The sequence below is a fragment of the Thrips palmi genome, unplaced genomic scaffold (assembly GCF_012932325.1).
Source record: "Thrips palmi isolate BJ-2018 unplaced genomic scaffold, TpBJ-2018v1 HiC_scaffold_1, whole genome shotgun sequence".
Classification (NCBI taxonomy): domain Eukaryota; kingdom Metazoa; phylum Arthropoda; class Insecta; order Thysanoptera; family Thripidae; genus Thrips; species Thrips palmi.
The window spans coordinates 10,837,795-10,852,979 of record NW_023144620.1 but is presented as its reverse complement, the minus strand read 5'-3'; the positions used below and the strand labels follow the sequence as shown (position 1 = coordinate 10,852,979).

The window sequence follows — 15,185 nt, the reverse complement described above, 5'->3', positions numbered from 1 at the left end:
TCGGCTGACGAAACGCCGTCGCCGAGTGGAGTGCGAGTTCCGTCTGACAGTGTGCGTCGCGTGCCTCCGCGTGCCACGGTAGCCGGTCCATCCCGCAGGACACTGATGCCGCACAGCGTTTCGGCGACGCGACAGTCTCTCTCACGCCAGTCGGGGTGCCCGCCGTGAGTGCGAGAGAGACAGAGCGACGCCCCTCGGGGTGTGGCCGCCGCCGCCAGCTCGGAAGGGCGCGCGGTGCCGCGGCGCTCCAGCCCGTGTTTGCCATTGCAACACCGCCAGCACCGCCACTGCCGAACGCGGACCGACGCCCAGCCCCTTCCTCCCCGCGGTCCCCGTCGTTTTCCTCGTTCTCCGTTTTCTGGCGGTGTACCGACCGAACGCCGTACGCCGCCGCGCCGCCCGCCGCGCCTCGGGCCGATTGTTTTGCATAAGAATGACGTGTGTGGCTTCAAGTTTAAAATTTCGCCGCCAGATCGGCCGGCAGCGAGACGGGCGGGGCGGGGCGGGGCCGTGCAGTACTCACACGCGTTATGTAAAAGCGCGGTCCAGACGCCAAGGTGTCGGAGCGCAACCTGAGCGGTACTGTGCTGCTGGCGTCCCAAATTCAGGAAACGACACCAGTGCATTCGGCAGTGCACCTTTTACGGGCAGCTTTCGGTGACCTCAACGCAAGGGCGGGTCAAGAAAGCCAGGCGCTGTTTAAGGAGAAGAGAGGATGCCCCCCCCCAAAAAAATGACACCTAGCCGCCTGAAAGGTAGCCAAATAGACATACATACTTTGCCCCTGCAAATAGGCAAAAATTGCCCCCCCCCCCTCAAGGACCGCCTCTGCCACTGAGGGAGACGTCCTTAGTGCAACCACATTTCTCCATTTCTCGTTGGCCGATGACTCGTGGGTGGGGCACGGGCATGAATGGGAGGCTCGTCGTCGCCGATTCCGCCAATTCCTTTCGCACAATTACTGGCGGTTGGAAATCCCTCTCTGTTGTAGCGGCGCGCTGTTCAGAGAGAGAGAGAGAGAGAGAGAGAAGGGGGAGATGGAAGCTGCCGCGGCGTTCGACGCGACACCCCACCGTAGTGTTTGTTCTCGCCTTCGAGAAAAAAAGAAGGCAGTTCGCGCAGTGAGATTCTCCCGCGCTTTTCAGCGACAGCTATCGCTGGCGGCTGGAGGAAGTTTACGCGTTTATTGTCGCCGGATTGAGAGGGGTGACGCAAGACAGGTCGGGCCAGGCCGCGCCCTTCTGGGAGGGATCCAGAACACTCTTCGGGCCGACGGACTGGCAACCCGCACGCCCCGTCCCCGTACTGTTCTTCCGGATTTTATCCACAAAAAAATTATATTATTTTTCGTTGTTTTTAAATCAAATATCTTTATTGTCAAGCGGAGTGGCAACTGCAGAGAATTGGCGCGGGAAGAAAACCAAAACATGCTTCGAAAAATTTTGCTGAGCCAAAGATTTTTTTAAAGATTATCTGACGCCTTTTCTTGCCGTTTTCGTCGCACCTTTTTTTAACATCCACCACTTCGTCCCTCTGCTTCACTCCGAGAGAAACAACAACCGGACGGGAAATCAAAAGTCATAACATCGAGTTTCTAATGACAAGTGAAGGTTGAGTGTGTCGCGCGCGGGATCGACGAAGGCGAACGAAACGAAAAACGGTCTCACGAAACGAGGCGGAAACGATATCGGGAAACAATTGCGAGCTAGGCGGGAGTGTAAAAGGCAAGACGGGGGGGAACTTGTCCCAGAGTCGGGCAGGGCAGGCAGGGCAGGCAGGGCCAGCGTCGGGGTATTACGTGGAGGCTGATATGGTTCCGCTCGCGAAAAAAAAAGACAGTAACGAAAACAATAACTAAGTGACCTAGATCGACCGGGACTTGGCCCAGTCCGCGCGACAACCGTCAGAAAATCGGAGATAATCATTAGGCTGATTAACACACGAAAAATAGATGCAGTCGTCTGTGGATCGCACGCTAGGAGCTCGCCTGGAAGCTATACGCCGTTTCCTTGAGGCGAACTCGGCCGAGGCGAAAAAAAGCTTGCGAGTTTCTCAGCTGGAAGGGCATAAGGCGTCGCTGAGATTGATGGTGTGCTGACCGAGCCCGGCGAAGCGGCGAAGCCCCTCCAGGCCGTCTTCGTCTTGTTGATGGCGTCGCCGCCGCCGTCCTCTGCCTCTCCGTGCAGTACAGTATCTCGTTACCCAGTGCGTCTCATTAATTTGCGACTAGTGTGCGGAGTGCGGGACTCTAACCTCACCCAACCCAACCTAACCTCACCCAAACTAACCTGACCTGACCCCACTCATGCCCGAACTCGTCGTCGTCGCGTCCATCTCTGTCGCCTGCCCCGCCTCCCGGCTCATTATACCAGTAGGGTCGCTGATTTGACTAGCGCAACACAAGGGGGACTGTCTCGGTGACATTCGCGCTGTCTCGTGTCAAAGATCAGCTCGCAGGCGTGCCTCGGCGCGGCGCTGCAGACTGATTCCGAGGGTCGGTTTCGTCGCTCTGTCTCTCTCGCACCCATACGGGCAGCCCCGTGACTGTGAGAGAGACAGAGCGACGAAAACGACTCTCGGAATCAGTCTGCCGGTGCCCCTTACGGTGCGAGGCCTCGGCATTCCGTCCTCACCTCATAAACATCTCACACGACACTGTTAGAAGAAGAAAGACGAGTTTCTTGTTGTCTCTTTTCTTTGCTCCGTAGGAATTCTTGCGGTTATTTCGGCCACGGCGCCGCAGCCTCCACGTGTTTTTGCCGGCGGTCCGGGTGGCAGAGCGGCGACCACGCGGGGCGTTTGAAAAGTTCTGTTGTTCAATTATTATTCAATTTGCCGCTGAAACTAATGGCGGGGCCCGCATATGACGCGGGTACAGGCCGCATGGCAACCATAGGCACTGCCAGGCAAGTCGAAACGAAAAAAAAAGTGGGAGAGTAACAACTCCATGGCGCGCCCTGTGTGTGAGGCTAGGCGGCCCGGCTAGGCGAGGCTAGGCGGTGTCTATTGGCCGTAAACATCCAGTATGAATTATATGCAGCGGGCCGACAAAGAATGCTGCACTCGAAAAAGCCCGCGGGGCCGAGGCTGCCCGCCAGGCCGAACGGGGCAGTGGGTGACACCCGGTTACACTACGCCCGCTCCGCCCCGCCCCGCCGTCCCCTCCGCCGCCAAGCGGACGGCAAGCGCAGACACTTGTCCATTCTTTCGAGGCGGGGGTTGATTTTAATCGAATTTCTCCGGCCGGGCGGCTTGGCCGATACGAGCGGGGCCGCGCGCGACGCGGAGCCGCGCCGAGCCGCGCTGGGCACGGCTTGCCCTGGGCTTGCCCAACGCGGGTTGACTACGGTTATGTCACCGGCTGACGGGCAGTCTGGGGTGCTGGCTGGGGTGCTGGCTGGGGTGCTGGCTGGGGTGCTGGCTGGGGTGCTGGCTGGGGTGCTGGCTGGGGTGCTGGCTGGGGTGCTGGCTGGGTGCTGGCTGGGTGCTGGCTGGGGTGCTGGCTGGGGTGCTGGCTGGGGTGCTGGCTGGGGTGCTGGCTGGGGTGCTGGCTGGGGTGCTGGCTGGGGTGCTGGCTGGGGTGCTGGCTGGGGTGCTGGCTGGGGTGCTGGCTGGGGTGCTGGCTGGGGTGCTGGCTGGGGTGCTGGCTGGGGTGCTGGCTGGGGTGCTGGCTGGGGTGCTGGCTGGGGTGCTGGCTGGGGTGCTGGCTGGGGTGCTGGCTGGGGTGCTGGCTGGGGTGCTGGCTGGGGTGCTGGCTGGGGTGCTGCCTGGGATGGGGTGCGGGGCGGGGCCGCAGTGCCGCAGCAGCGCCGCGCTGTCTGGAGGCCTCCGTCCACCGCAGCAGCCGCCTTACCACTCGAAAAAAAATATATATCGAGCAGAGTCCGTTGTTAACCAAAACGGCCCTCGCGCGTGGCGGCTATACAGCCTGCTGCAGCACTCTCCGTTATTGGGGTTACCGGTGGAGTCGTTGTCGCAGTCTCGACGAAAATGCAGAAAAGTGGCTTGGCAGTGTAGGAAGCCTGCCGCCTGCAAACAAGCTAAGCGAGCCACCACTGTGCCGCGGCCGGCGCGGCGCGGAGCCGTGTCTGCCTGGATTCGGCTGTGCGAGCGTCACGTGCGAGACACTGCCAACATTCGCGCGGTCCGTACTCCAGGAGATATCCCCCTGGCAGCAGGTCGCCTGAGACTTTCGACTCCTGCCGTGCGATGAACGGCTGGACAGCTTCACGGCCCCGTCTGCCGACAGCGCTTGCTGCTGGCGCTTCCTGGCACACAGTGGGCCAGAAGACCCGTGGAGGCGGTCGAAATCCCGGACGCGTTTTGAGCTCCAGAGTCGCTAAATGGGACTCGAACCGAACGTGTGACCCTACCAATAGATTGCTTTCCGAACGCGGAATCCATTGGTGGGGTCACATGTTTGGTTCGAGCCCTGTTTAGCGACTCTGGAGGTCAAAACGCGTCTGGGGTTTTTGCCGCAGGTCTTCTGGCCCACTGTGCGGCGTGACTGCTCGAACGGTGCAGCTGGCACAAGGGAGACACTCCGCGCCCGCATCTCCTACGGGTTTGCAGCAGTCGACGCGCGAAGTGGATTGGAATTGGGGAGAAAAGGGCACCGGCTTCATTCGGGTCACTTGTACTTCTCCTCCTCCTTCACCTCCTCCTCCGCGAGGCGCTGCATTTATGCCGATCGTAAACATCTCGCGTGGGGCGACGAACGTCCGCCTGGCTTCCTGGGGGGATCCATACTACTCACGGAGCGCTTCTAATCACACGCACAGAGAGAGAGAGACTTCGGGGGTGATGGCCTCGGAGCCTAGAGGCTCAAGTTGCGGGGATCGGCCGGCATTCGACCTGGAAGCATGGAGCATGCGCACGCCTTGCTGGCGGGCCGAACGGACGCTTGCAGCGCCGCCTGGCTGCCCCGGGGCGGCGGGCCGTCGAACCACGCACCTCACTTCACCTGTCGCCGCCGTCGCCGGCGTCGCGTGGCGCAACGCAAAGTAGTGCACTACAATGACGAAGGACGCACCAAATGGGCCGATCGTATCGCAGTGTCGAAATTAGTGCGGCGAGTGTACACACACATCGTGACGGAGGATGTTCGTTATCGCCGTCAACCAAACATAACCTCAAAATCGGACGATCGGGACGGAAACTGCCTGATCCTGACCTGCAGCAGCCTGAATGTCTGACGGGACACTGTTTGCACTTTCTGGGCTTCCTCCACCCACACATCACGGTTGGCGGCGGTGGCGGCGGTGGGGGGACTTTCCATGTATCACGCACTTGGGTCTGTCTCGAGGCATTTTATCGATCTCACGCCCACGCACGCGTCACGCACACGTGGTGGCAACCAGTGTGTGCGCGGTGTGTATGAATGCATGACCCGGTTCTTTCTCGCCGTCTGGCCCCGCCCCGCCGCCGGCCCGCCGCCGGCCCGCCTCATATGCCATGTCACTGGGCCAAGCCCGCCAAGACGGCCAAGCCCGGGCGGGCGGCGCTGGGTGGTCGCCATACAGTCAGTGTATGGGCGTTTTTAGATTGTGCTAGGTCGGGACTGGGGCCAAAAAAGAGCTTGGCGTTATTTTTCTGCGCTCTTCAATTTTCGGATGTCAAATCGGGTACTTCGGAGCAAAGGCGGGAGGAAGTTAAGAAGATATCAAGTCGAACTAACCAAAGCCACACTGAGAGCCACACTATGAGAATTAGCTCCGCGGAAGCGGCAGAACGGCGACGCAGACGATCAGTCTCACGAGTTTCGCATACTTTGTTCTTCTTGATTTCTTCTCAACTTTCCTTCCAGCTCTTCTGTGAAGTACCCTATTCGGTTTGGTGATGACACAGCTACCAGCTACCCGCTTGATTTCTGCAAGGGGTTAGACTATTTTCCCCTGGCCTACGCAAATAAGTTTCCGAGCGGCGCGTATAAATAGTAAAGCAAGTAGAAATACCACCCGCTCCGCCATGTCACTGCAGCAGTAAAACGCGGCATGTTCACGATGACGGCGACGGGCGAGTTGAAAAGAAAACCGGCGGGCGAAGCGGCGCGGAGCGAGACTGCGCGGCCCAAGGCTGCCAGTGCGCCGCGTCTTGGTTAGACGATGAGCACTGACCTGCCCCAAGTCCGCTCATCCCGATAATTAGTGACACGGCACTCCCCGGCCTTGCCGCCGCGCCGCCGCGCCGCCGCGCCCCGCCACATCCTGCTGTCGGCGTTTTCGTTTTGGTTTCGGTCTTCTTGTTGTTTTCGCCGCCGTGTCCGCTACCGTCCCGTTGCCCCGGCCTATGCTCCAGCGCAGCTGCACCGCCACCACACCGCCAACAACAACAACAACGAGGAACGTTGAACGTATCGACTGCTTGTCCAGTAAACACACTCCTCACAGGTTCGGCGAGCGAAATTGGTGCCAATGAGTTGGTAGCTATGACTCCTCTCCGCGCCGCCGCCGCGGCCTACACAGGCTGGCCTTGCAAGGTCGCGCGGGGAGGGAGTACCAACCTGACCGCAAACATCTTTCCGCGCACTTTATTTCTGGCACCTCTTACCGTGTCGTGCCCGTTGCAGGCGAGCCCGCGCCACGCCTTGCGAGTAGTACCGCCTCCCCCTCCCTCCCCCACCTGTCCAGTCCCGTCGCACAGTGGGCCAGAAGACCGGTGCAGACGGCCAAAACTCCAAACGCGTTTTGAGCTCCAGAGTTGCTAATCAGGGCTGGAACCGAAAGTGTGACCCCATCAATGAATGGCCCTCGGAACGAGGAATCCATTGGAGGGGTCAAACGCTCGATTCGAGTCCCATTTAGTGACTCTAGAGCTCCAAACGCGTCTGGGGTTTTGGCCGCCTCCACCGGTCTTCTGGCCCACTATGCATCGCCGCGGACCGGGGTCCTAATCACCTAGACGACGTCAAAATGGTCCAGTGGAATCATCTCATCTGGCGAGTGGTTCGCGAATCTCGCGCGCGAGTTTCCGGCAGCGATAATGGCGGTGATCGAATCCTATTAGAGGCAGGCCTAGGGCAGTTTCGTTTCTGTTTTATATTTAGTGTTTTTTTTTTTTTTGCCAACCTGCTGATTGACTTGCGCGCGCGCTCCCGGATGAACCAGAGCTGCTGCTTCGATACCCAGCTGAATGAACATCGATGAATGACAATTTGCAAATCCTCTTTTCCGTATAGTTTTTGACCCATTTTACTTGCCGGGTGTCTGGACTAATGCTCCGTTCATGGTTCAAGGTGCGCCGCTGGGCTGCCGGGGCCCCGGCGGGGCCTGCGTGGCCCTGCGCGCCCTGTGGGCCCCTGCACAGGCCCACGCTAATGCCTTGCACAATGTTCGCACGCGCGGCCCCTTGAAGCAGGCTGCGTGCATAGCGAGGCTAAGCCCTGCTGAGGCCATGCAGACACAATTTAGTCAGAGTTTATAGTGACTGCATGTTTGTTTCTCCGTAGGCGTCTTTAAAAATAAGCACTCATTGTGCTGTTGTTTGCACTTGATTTTTTTCTGCTGATTGTGCGGCCCGAAGCCAAGCCTTTAGTATTACTGCGCTTCATGTCCAGGCTGCCCAGCTTAATCTCCCACGAATCTGGAATGTGCCAAGCAGAGCAGTATGCAACACGGCCGGTGTGCCTGTTTCCAGGAACGGACTCTTTTCTCACGCTAAACTCGGTCTGGGCCGCACTGGGCCGCACTGGGCCCACTGGCCGCTCTGGATATCAGCTGGCTCGGCCGGCTGAGCTGCCCCGGCCGGCAGAGCTGTCTCCCCCTCTCCTCCCCTCCCGCCGTCACCTTGCCGGACTTGCTTCCATCCGCTGCCGAAATAATTTGGTCTAGGTCAGACCGAAGGCTGGGCTGCGCGACCTCTGCTCGGGTACCGAGTCAACAGCCGGCAGCGGTTTCGTTTGTTTTCAAGTTTCCATGTTTTTGTTTACTTTTTGTGTTGTTCCGGACTTTTTTTTCCGGGGAGGAAATTTATGCCGGGGCATTTTTCGGTGGTTCGAACCAAATGCAGAATGTCATCACGCTGCGCGCGTCGCGACTCCTAGAGCCTTGTCCTCGCCAACAAACACCGTTCGGAAAGCACTCCGCCGAGTGTTTGGCGGGGTGTTTGCGGGGCCCATTTCGGCAGGGCCGAGCGGGCCGAGCGGGCGCCGCGCTCTTCCGACCGACCACTGCAAGGCTGAGCCAGGTGGCCGGGCCTTGGAGGAGAACGAGACTTTTACCGGGAGTCAGCCCCTGCAGTTTGCAAGCGCGCAGCAGACTGATTCCGAGAGTCGTTTTCGTCGCTCTGTCTCTCTCGCGCCCAAACGGGACGCCCCGTGAGTGCGAGAGAGACAGAGCGACGAAAGGGACTCACGACGACAGAAATACGGCGGTCACGACGCCGGGACTCGAATGCCCAGTGGCGCTAGCGCAAGCTTGCCCTGCTAGGGTGGGCTGGAGGTCGCACGCCGCGCCGCACGCCCGAGCTGGCCGTGCTAGCCGTGCCGCTGGACAGAGGTCGGCGACCGCGACCGCGGGGCGGCACCACGCCTCGGCCGCCCCGCCCCGCCCCGCCCCGCCCCGCCCCGTATCTTTCCGCCCCTTGTAAGGACCCCGCCGACGCGGCTCGCGCGGCTCGCGGCTCGTGAGGGGCGTCGTGGAAAGTCCTCGGAAGCCTTCCACTTCCAGGAGGGCGGGGCGGAGGCCGCGGAGGCCGCGGGCCGCGCGGACGGACGGCCTCCATGATGGAGCGCATTTCTCGGTCCAATTTATCATCGCGGAATATTTTTAGCTCGCGGAGGCTAATGGAGAGCCGGTATTTTTAGTCGGCCGGTGAACGAACGCCGCGAGGAAGCTGGAACTTTTGTGAATGACGGGCCGATGCGCGCCGGGAGGACGGAGGACTCGTTGGCCGTCTCGGGGAACGGCCGCGTGCATTGCATCATGCCGCGGGCCCGGCCGCAGGCACACACGTCGTCATCGCACTTTACACGTTGTCTTCCTCACACACACGCACGTCGCACGCACACAGGCACACTGCATACGGCTGCCGAACTGCACGAGGATAGAGGGTATAGTGCAGCGGCCTGCACTGTGGGAAGTTTCTTTTGACAGTGTGGGCTGCGATGCAGCAGGTCCTGAGGGGCCTCGCACCGCGGCTCCGTGTTGGAGTCCCGGAGTCCACCGCTTGGAGATGCATTTCCTGGCATGCCGCCTGGCAGGACCCGACGGCGGCCGCGAGGTGGGGTTGCGTTTGTTGACTCACAGGGTCTCGGAGGTGACGACGAGGTAAACCGCCAGTGACGGACAGCCCAGCGCACGCACACACACACAAGCAAACACAGAGACAAACACACACACTCGCACCGCGATTCGAAGAAGCACTAACACAGGCGCAGACTTACTTAGTCACGACAGAGCCCTTCCAAGCGGCCGGCTGCGTGGGCACTGGGTGACGACACACAGCCCTACATCGACACAGCCTGCTTGACAGGCGACGCTGGGGACTGGAGCCGCGGGGCCGCGCGGTGACACGAAAATGTAGTTCGGCGCCGCCGTGCCGCCGTGCCGCCGGGGCCGCGCGGGTCGTCGCGGCGCCCGTGTTGCCATAGGGGTCGCGGGGGCTCGCTGGGGGCCTCGTTGGGGGGCCCGCGAGCAGGCAAATCGCATTGCAAGCCGCCGCTTCGTTGACTAATTTCCCCGATCAGTTTGCGTAGCCGCGCGCCGCGCCGCGCCGTGGCGAGCCGAGCCGCGCTTGGCCATGCCGGCTGCCTGCCCGGCCCGGCCCGTTTCAACATGAATGACCTTTAGGGTTGTGTTCGCTTTGCGGGGCTTTGTGCTCTGGCCCGCGCCGCGCCCCACGGAGGGGCCCCCGCCGCCCCCGCCGCCCCCGCCCGCCCCGCCACGGTCCAGCGACTGGAAAGAAACATCGCCGGTACGGAAAAGATGTACGTACTGCGACGTAAAGAAAAAGAGTCCACTGAGCCCGAGTGCGCGCCGAGCAAGACTCGGTGGAGGCAGACACGGCACTGTAGAAACGACACCGCGGCAGACAGTGTAGCGGAGAAAAGGCCGGCGGGGAAACGCATTCTAAGTGGCTCGATAAGGCGAACACGAGACGCTGGACGGTAGCAGGCGCGGCAGGCGCGGCAGACAGCCGTGCGGTATCGTTCACTACTTTCGGTTTCCAGCGAGTCAATAGAGTCCGCGGACTGCCCCGCCGTCTGGCCGCCCTAGCCCTGGCCGCGGCCTGGCCGGGTGCCGAGAGGCGTTTCGGAACGCCCCCGCCGCCAGCCACAGCCTCCGCGGCGAGGGCTAGGGCCGCCAGACGGCGACCTGTTCGATTCAATGTGATAGGTATCTCACGCTCGCGGGGCGTGGCGGGGCGGGGCGGGGCGGGGCGGGGCGGGGCGGGGCGGGGCGGGGCGGGGCGGGGCGGGGCGTACTCACGCTCCGAAGTGGTGCACACCGCCGCCGTACTCGCGGCCTGAAAATTCCGCCGCGACGGAAACTCAAGGCGCCCGGCGCCCGGCCCGGTATTGCACCGCCCCCTTCGTGGCCGGCGGCAGCAGGGCCGTCGGCGTGGCCAGCACGGCCAGCACGGCCAGCACGGCGAAGGGAGGCGGTTAATTCAAACAGCTTGCGCCACGGCTGCCCGCTGCCTGCGCTGCCGGCCGGCGGTCCGACTCGGACAGGTACGACAGAAATCGGGAATGGACGCAGGCGCGCTGTTCAAACAGTTTTCCGCAGGGTAACCTTGTTGCATACGGCCAGTCGTGCCTTCCTTGCCGCCGTCCATCGCTCCGCGCTCCGCGGCGCACAGTGGGCCAGAAGACCGGTGGAGGCGGCCAAAACTCTAGACGCGTTTTGAGCTCTAAAGTCGCTAAATGGGGCTCGAACCGAACGTGTGACCCCACCAATAGATTCCTCGTTCAAAGAGCAATCCATTGGTGGGGTCACACGTTCGGTTCGAGCCCTGTTTAGCGACTCTGCAGCTAAAAACGCGTCCAGAGTTTTGGCCGCCTCCACCGGTCTTCTGGCCCACTGTGCGGCGGCCGGCCTGGCCCCGTTGGGGGACGTCTGATTGGGCCTCGGGGGGAGCCGCGCCAGGACGAAGAACCCCTGGGCTGTGGTAATCAGGCCTTTAGGACGTCGCTTAGAAGAGCGGGCGCGTCTCGGGGCCGCACGGGGCGCCCCTCGGTGACCCCCGGTGTGATCCCTGCCAGACCCCCGGGGCGAGCCGCGGTAATGTTGCTAGGAACCTGTCTCCAAGCGTCGTCGTCATCGTCATCGCGCGGCCGAAATTTGGAAAAATATATGGAAGAGGAATAAAAAAGGTCGTTACTGCAAGGTGTTTCCTCATCAGGGGATCCACTGCGGTCAGCGCGCGTGGACCAGCGTGGACCGCGGCACCGCCGCCGCCTCGGCCACCGCCGCCGCCGTGCAGCGTGTTGCTCAAGGAAGTTGGCTAGCCTGGCGGCGCGCGGCTTTTTCGGCGGGGCAGTTTTGCGGTCAGGCTCGCCGAACAGCGCACAGCGCGGCGCAGCGTCGCGTTTACTCTTTCGATACCGTTCGCCGCGTGCGTTGGCAATCCCGCCGAGTCGCAACGACGACGGCGAGTCTCGTGTCGCCGCGCCGTCGCCTCTCCGCGCATTTGCCTCTCCGTCGAGGGGAGTCACTGACGGGCAGCACGACGACGTCCACCGCCAGCGCACAGTGGGCCAGAAGACCGGCGCCGGCGGCCAACATGAAAGACGCGTTTTGAGCTCCAGAGTCGCTAAATGGGACTCGAACCGAACGTGTGACCCCACCAATGAATTGCACTTCGAACGAGGAATCCATTGGTGGGGTCACACGTTCGGTTCGACTCCCATTTAGCGACTCTGGAGCTCAAAACGCGTCTAGAGTTTTGGCCGCCTGCACCGGTCTTCTGGCCCACTGTGTGCCGGCCGGGGCTGCGATGCAAAAAGTAATTTGCATCGCCCGTTCACATCTACCGCTGCTATCTGGAGCCGCCCCTGTGAGTCCGCCCCGCCGCCGCCCAGCGCGGCTTCGCCAGGCTTCGGCGCGGCGCCCCGCATGACTCAACCGCGCCGAGCGCGAGTTTCAAAAACGCAGCGCCGAAAAGAACGTGCCGGTTGCACGACGCCCACACTTTTCTATGCAGGCCGTTGGGCGCCCGACCCTTTGTCTTGTCAGTTTATTGAAAAAAAAACTGCGAATTTTTTAAAACCAAAAATTCGAAAATAAAGGCAGCGGCGCGTGCTGCTGCACGTGGAGGTGGCGAACCGCTCCACTGGGAGAGGAAAGTGCCACCACTGCCCGAGCGATTGATTGATCTGCGCCTAATGATATGCCAATGCCGTCCAGTGGACGTCCACCCGGAAGGCAGGGCCGCCGCGCCTTGCCGCGCCCACCTCCACGACGCGTGGAACAGTGTCCGCCAAACTGGAGCGCACTGCACTGCACAGCAGGGTTGTAAACGTTAATTTAACGATTAACGGCGTTACGGTAACGGCGTTAATCGTTAATTAACGTTAACGTTAACTCGTTAAAATATGTCTGGGCCATTAACGTTAACGCGTTAAGTTAATGGACTCTCTTAACGCGTAACGCCGTTAATGTATTAACGTAGGGATTAATGCACGATCGGTCCAGGTAAATTTCTCAAAAAATATATGTGCTAGACACAGCAAAAGCTGTTTTACCTAGTTTAATATTTGTGTTATGGTTTCTTTAATTCCTTTATGGGTGATGAACGTTTGTTATAACGTTTTGGTGGCGTTATCTCAACCCTCTCTGGTTGGGTTTTAAAGATTTTTTAACGATAACGGCGTTACTTGCGTTAATTTAACGTTAACGCGTTAAATTCTCAAATTCGAGTTAACGTTAACGCGTTAAGTTAATGCACCCGGACTAACGCATTAACGTTAACGCGTTAAATTTGAAATTAACGTTAACAACCCTGCTGCACAGCGTAGTGGCGCTATCTGGCGGCCAATCTCGCCGTTTCGGAGGGAGGAGCGGATTAACAGCAGGCTGCTTCCGAACGGCGCTTCGTCACTCTGTCTCTCTCGCACCCCTTCGGAACGCGCCGTGTGTGAGAGAGAGAGAGCGACACGCACTGCTCGCCTGAACGGCCTAGCACCGCTTAGCTCGGAGCGCGACGCAATGAAGTCGTCACTAGGCTGTGCAGAGCGACGCACGCTCTGTCTCGCTCGCACTTATGGTGACTTATGGTGCACTCCCTCGGGGTGCGAGAGAGACAGAGCGACGGAGCGCTGTTGGTACGCAGTTGGTTGCCAGTACTGCAGCGACGACGCTTCGGCGTCCGACCGCCGGCGATGATCGCCAGACTCGGGCCGACCGAAGTCACCCGTTTGTGCATTTCACGTTTCTTGCGACGAAGTCTCGGTGACCGCGGCGGCAGGCACTACCGCAGGGTGCCAGGCCGCCCCGCCCCGCCCCGCCCCGCCCCGCCCCGCCCCGCCCCGCCCCGCCCCGCCCCGCCCCGCTGCGGCTCGGTGTCTCCCAGGAACAGCCGACGGGCCAGTTCCTAAACGGAGCGGGTTAGCAGAACAGCGACCGCAGACTTAGGAATTTCTCATACGCCGGCGGATCGGTTTTGACGCGGAACAGTGCGGCCTGGCTTAGCGGCCTGGCTTAGCGGGGCGGTGCCGGGCTGCGGGCCGCGGGGGCCGGCCTGCGCGCTGACCGCCGCTCTGCCTCTCTCGCACTCGTGGGGCGTGCCCGGCGTGCCGCAGGGGTGCGAGGGAGAGAGAGCGACGAGGCAGCGTTTCGGCCACAGGCCGGCGCACTTGCGGCAATTCGCGTTGCATGCCGAAGGGGCCCAAGGGGCCCAAGGGGCCGGCGCGGCCCTCCCACGCAAGAGGGCGCTCGCTGCGGTCGGCAGAACCGATCTTTTCCACTGTAAAAGCAGTGTTCCGACATTGAGAAGGGCGGTGGCGCCGGTGCAGCGGCGTTGCAAGTTGCTTCAAACCAATCGCGGGTAGCGTAGCTGCTGCTGTACAGTCAAGAGGCATCGTGCTGCAGTTTGATGCACTCTCAAGCAGTAACGCCGTGCTAGGTGCAGCAGTGTCGCTCAAGTTGATTGCTACATTTCTACGCCCCTCGCACCACCGGCGGCTGTCAAAGTGACAGTTGTATCTATGTTTGCCCTTCAACCAGAACCACATCAATCAGAGCAACAGACAAGCCAATTGGAAACGGATACTCACAGGAACTCTGACGTCGCTGTCCATGCTGGGGGTGGGCGAGCCAGACCGGCTGACACTCGACATGTTTGGCACTTTGACACTGGGCACAGGGTGCTTGGCGTCCAACTTGCCACGGGACGAGGGTCCCCCTTCTGGCGCCTTCTGGCCTTCACAGCACTCACTGAAGTTACTTCACTAGTAATGACGGTTACATGGACTTAACACTAGGATGTCCACTCCAGGGCGACACTGTCATTATCCAGGAGGCGTGCGCCCTGGAAAACTTTTCTGGCAGTCCGAAGACTTTTTTCTTGACGGGGATTTTTTCTTGACGCGCACAGGACGGTTGGGGGCGAAAACGACACAAATTGTTCGAAAACTAGAGCTCGTTTGGACACGTTGGCCGTACTGGACCAGCTGGGTGAGCTCTGTCGTGCGGTACGGGCCGCCGCGAGCCTGGCGCGGGGTTCTCTCTCAGACGCGGTGTGGACGGGCCGCTGGCTGACTAGAGACTGGCGGCGGGGCGCGCCGCAGCGCCGCAGCGCTCCGCCCGGGCCGGCTGCCGCCGCGCCGCGCCACGCCGCGCCGCACCGCGCTGCACCGTCGACAAGCGTTCCGGGCCCAGCGGCCCAGCGGCCCAGGCCCAGCCCAAGGTCGGGGGAGGCTGCAGCCCTTCGCAAGCCTCGCGGGGAGGTTCACGCCGACCTGGTCATCTTCATCATCAACATCATCATCCTTATCACCGTCCTCACCATCATCTTCCTCACGATCAACATCTCCTCATCACCATCTCACCATCTCCTCATCACCATCTCACCATCATCATCATCACAGTGGCGGGTCCAGAGCTGGACTGACTGAGGAGGCAGCCCCTTGACAAGGGGTCAAAGAATCGAGGACTCTTGACACGGGTCCCTAAAAGTCTAAGGCTCCTGACAAGGGATCCAGAAATCACAGGAAAACAGAAAAACTCAAGAAACTCGACTAGAGA

The 15,185-nt window shown here is 60.9% G+C and overlaps 1 protein-coding gene across 1 annotated transcript in view; it reads right to left on the bottom strand.

Annotated features, from left to right (window-relative positions):
• LOC117640558 (dachshund homolog 1) overlaps window positions 1–14,689 on the bottom strand; it is a 32,743-nt gene extending 18,054 nt beyond the window's left edge. The window contains exon 1 of the mRNA XM_034377100.1: window positions 14,216–14,689. Coding sequence (XP_034232991.1) covers window positions 14,216–14,278 — 63 coding nt within the window. The 5' untranslated portion in view covers window positions 14,279–14,689. The remainder of the gene's footprint in view (window positions 1–14,215) is intronic.
• Between the last annotated feature and the right edge of the window lie 496 nt (window positions 14,690–15,185).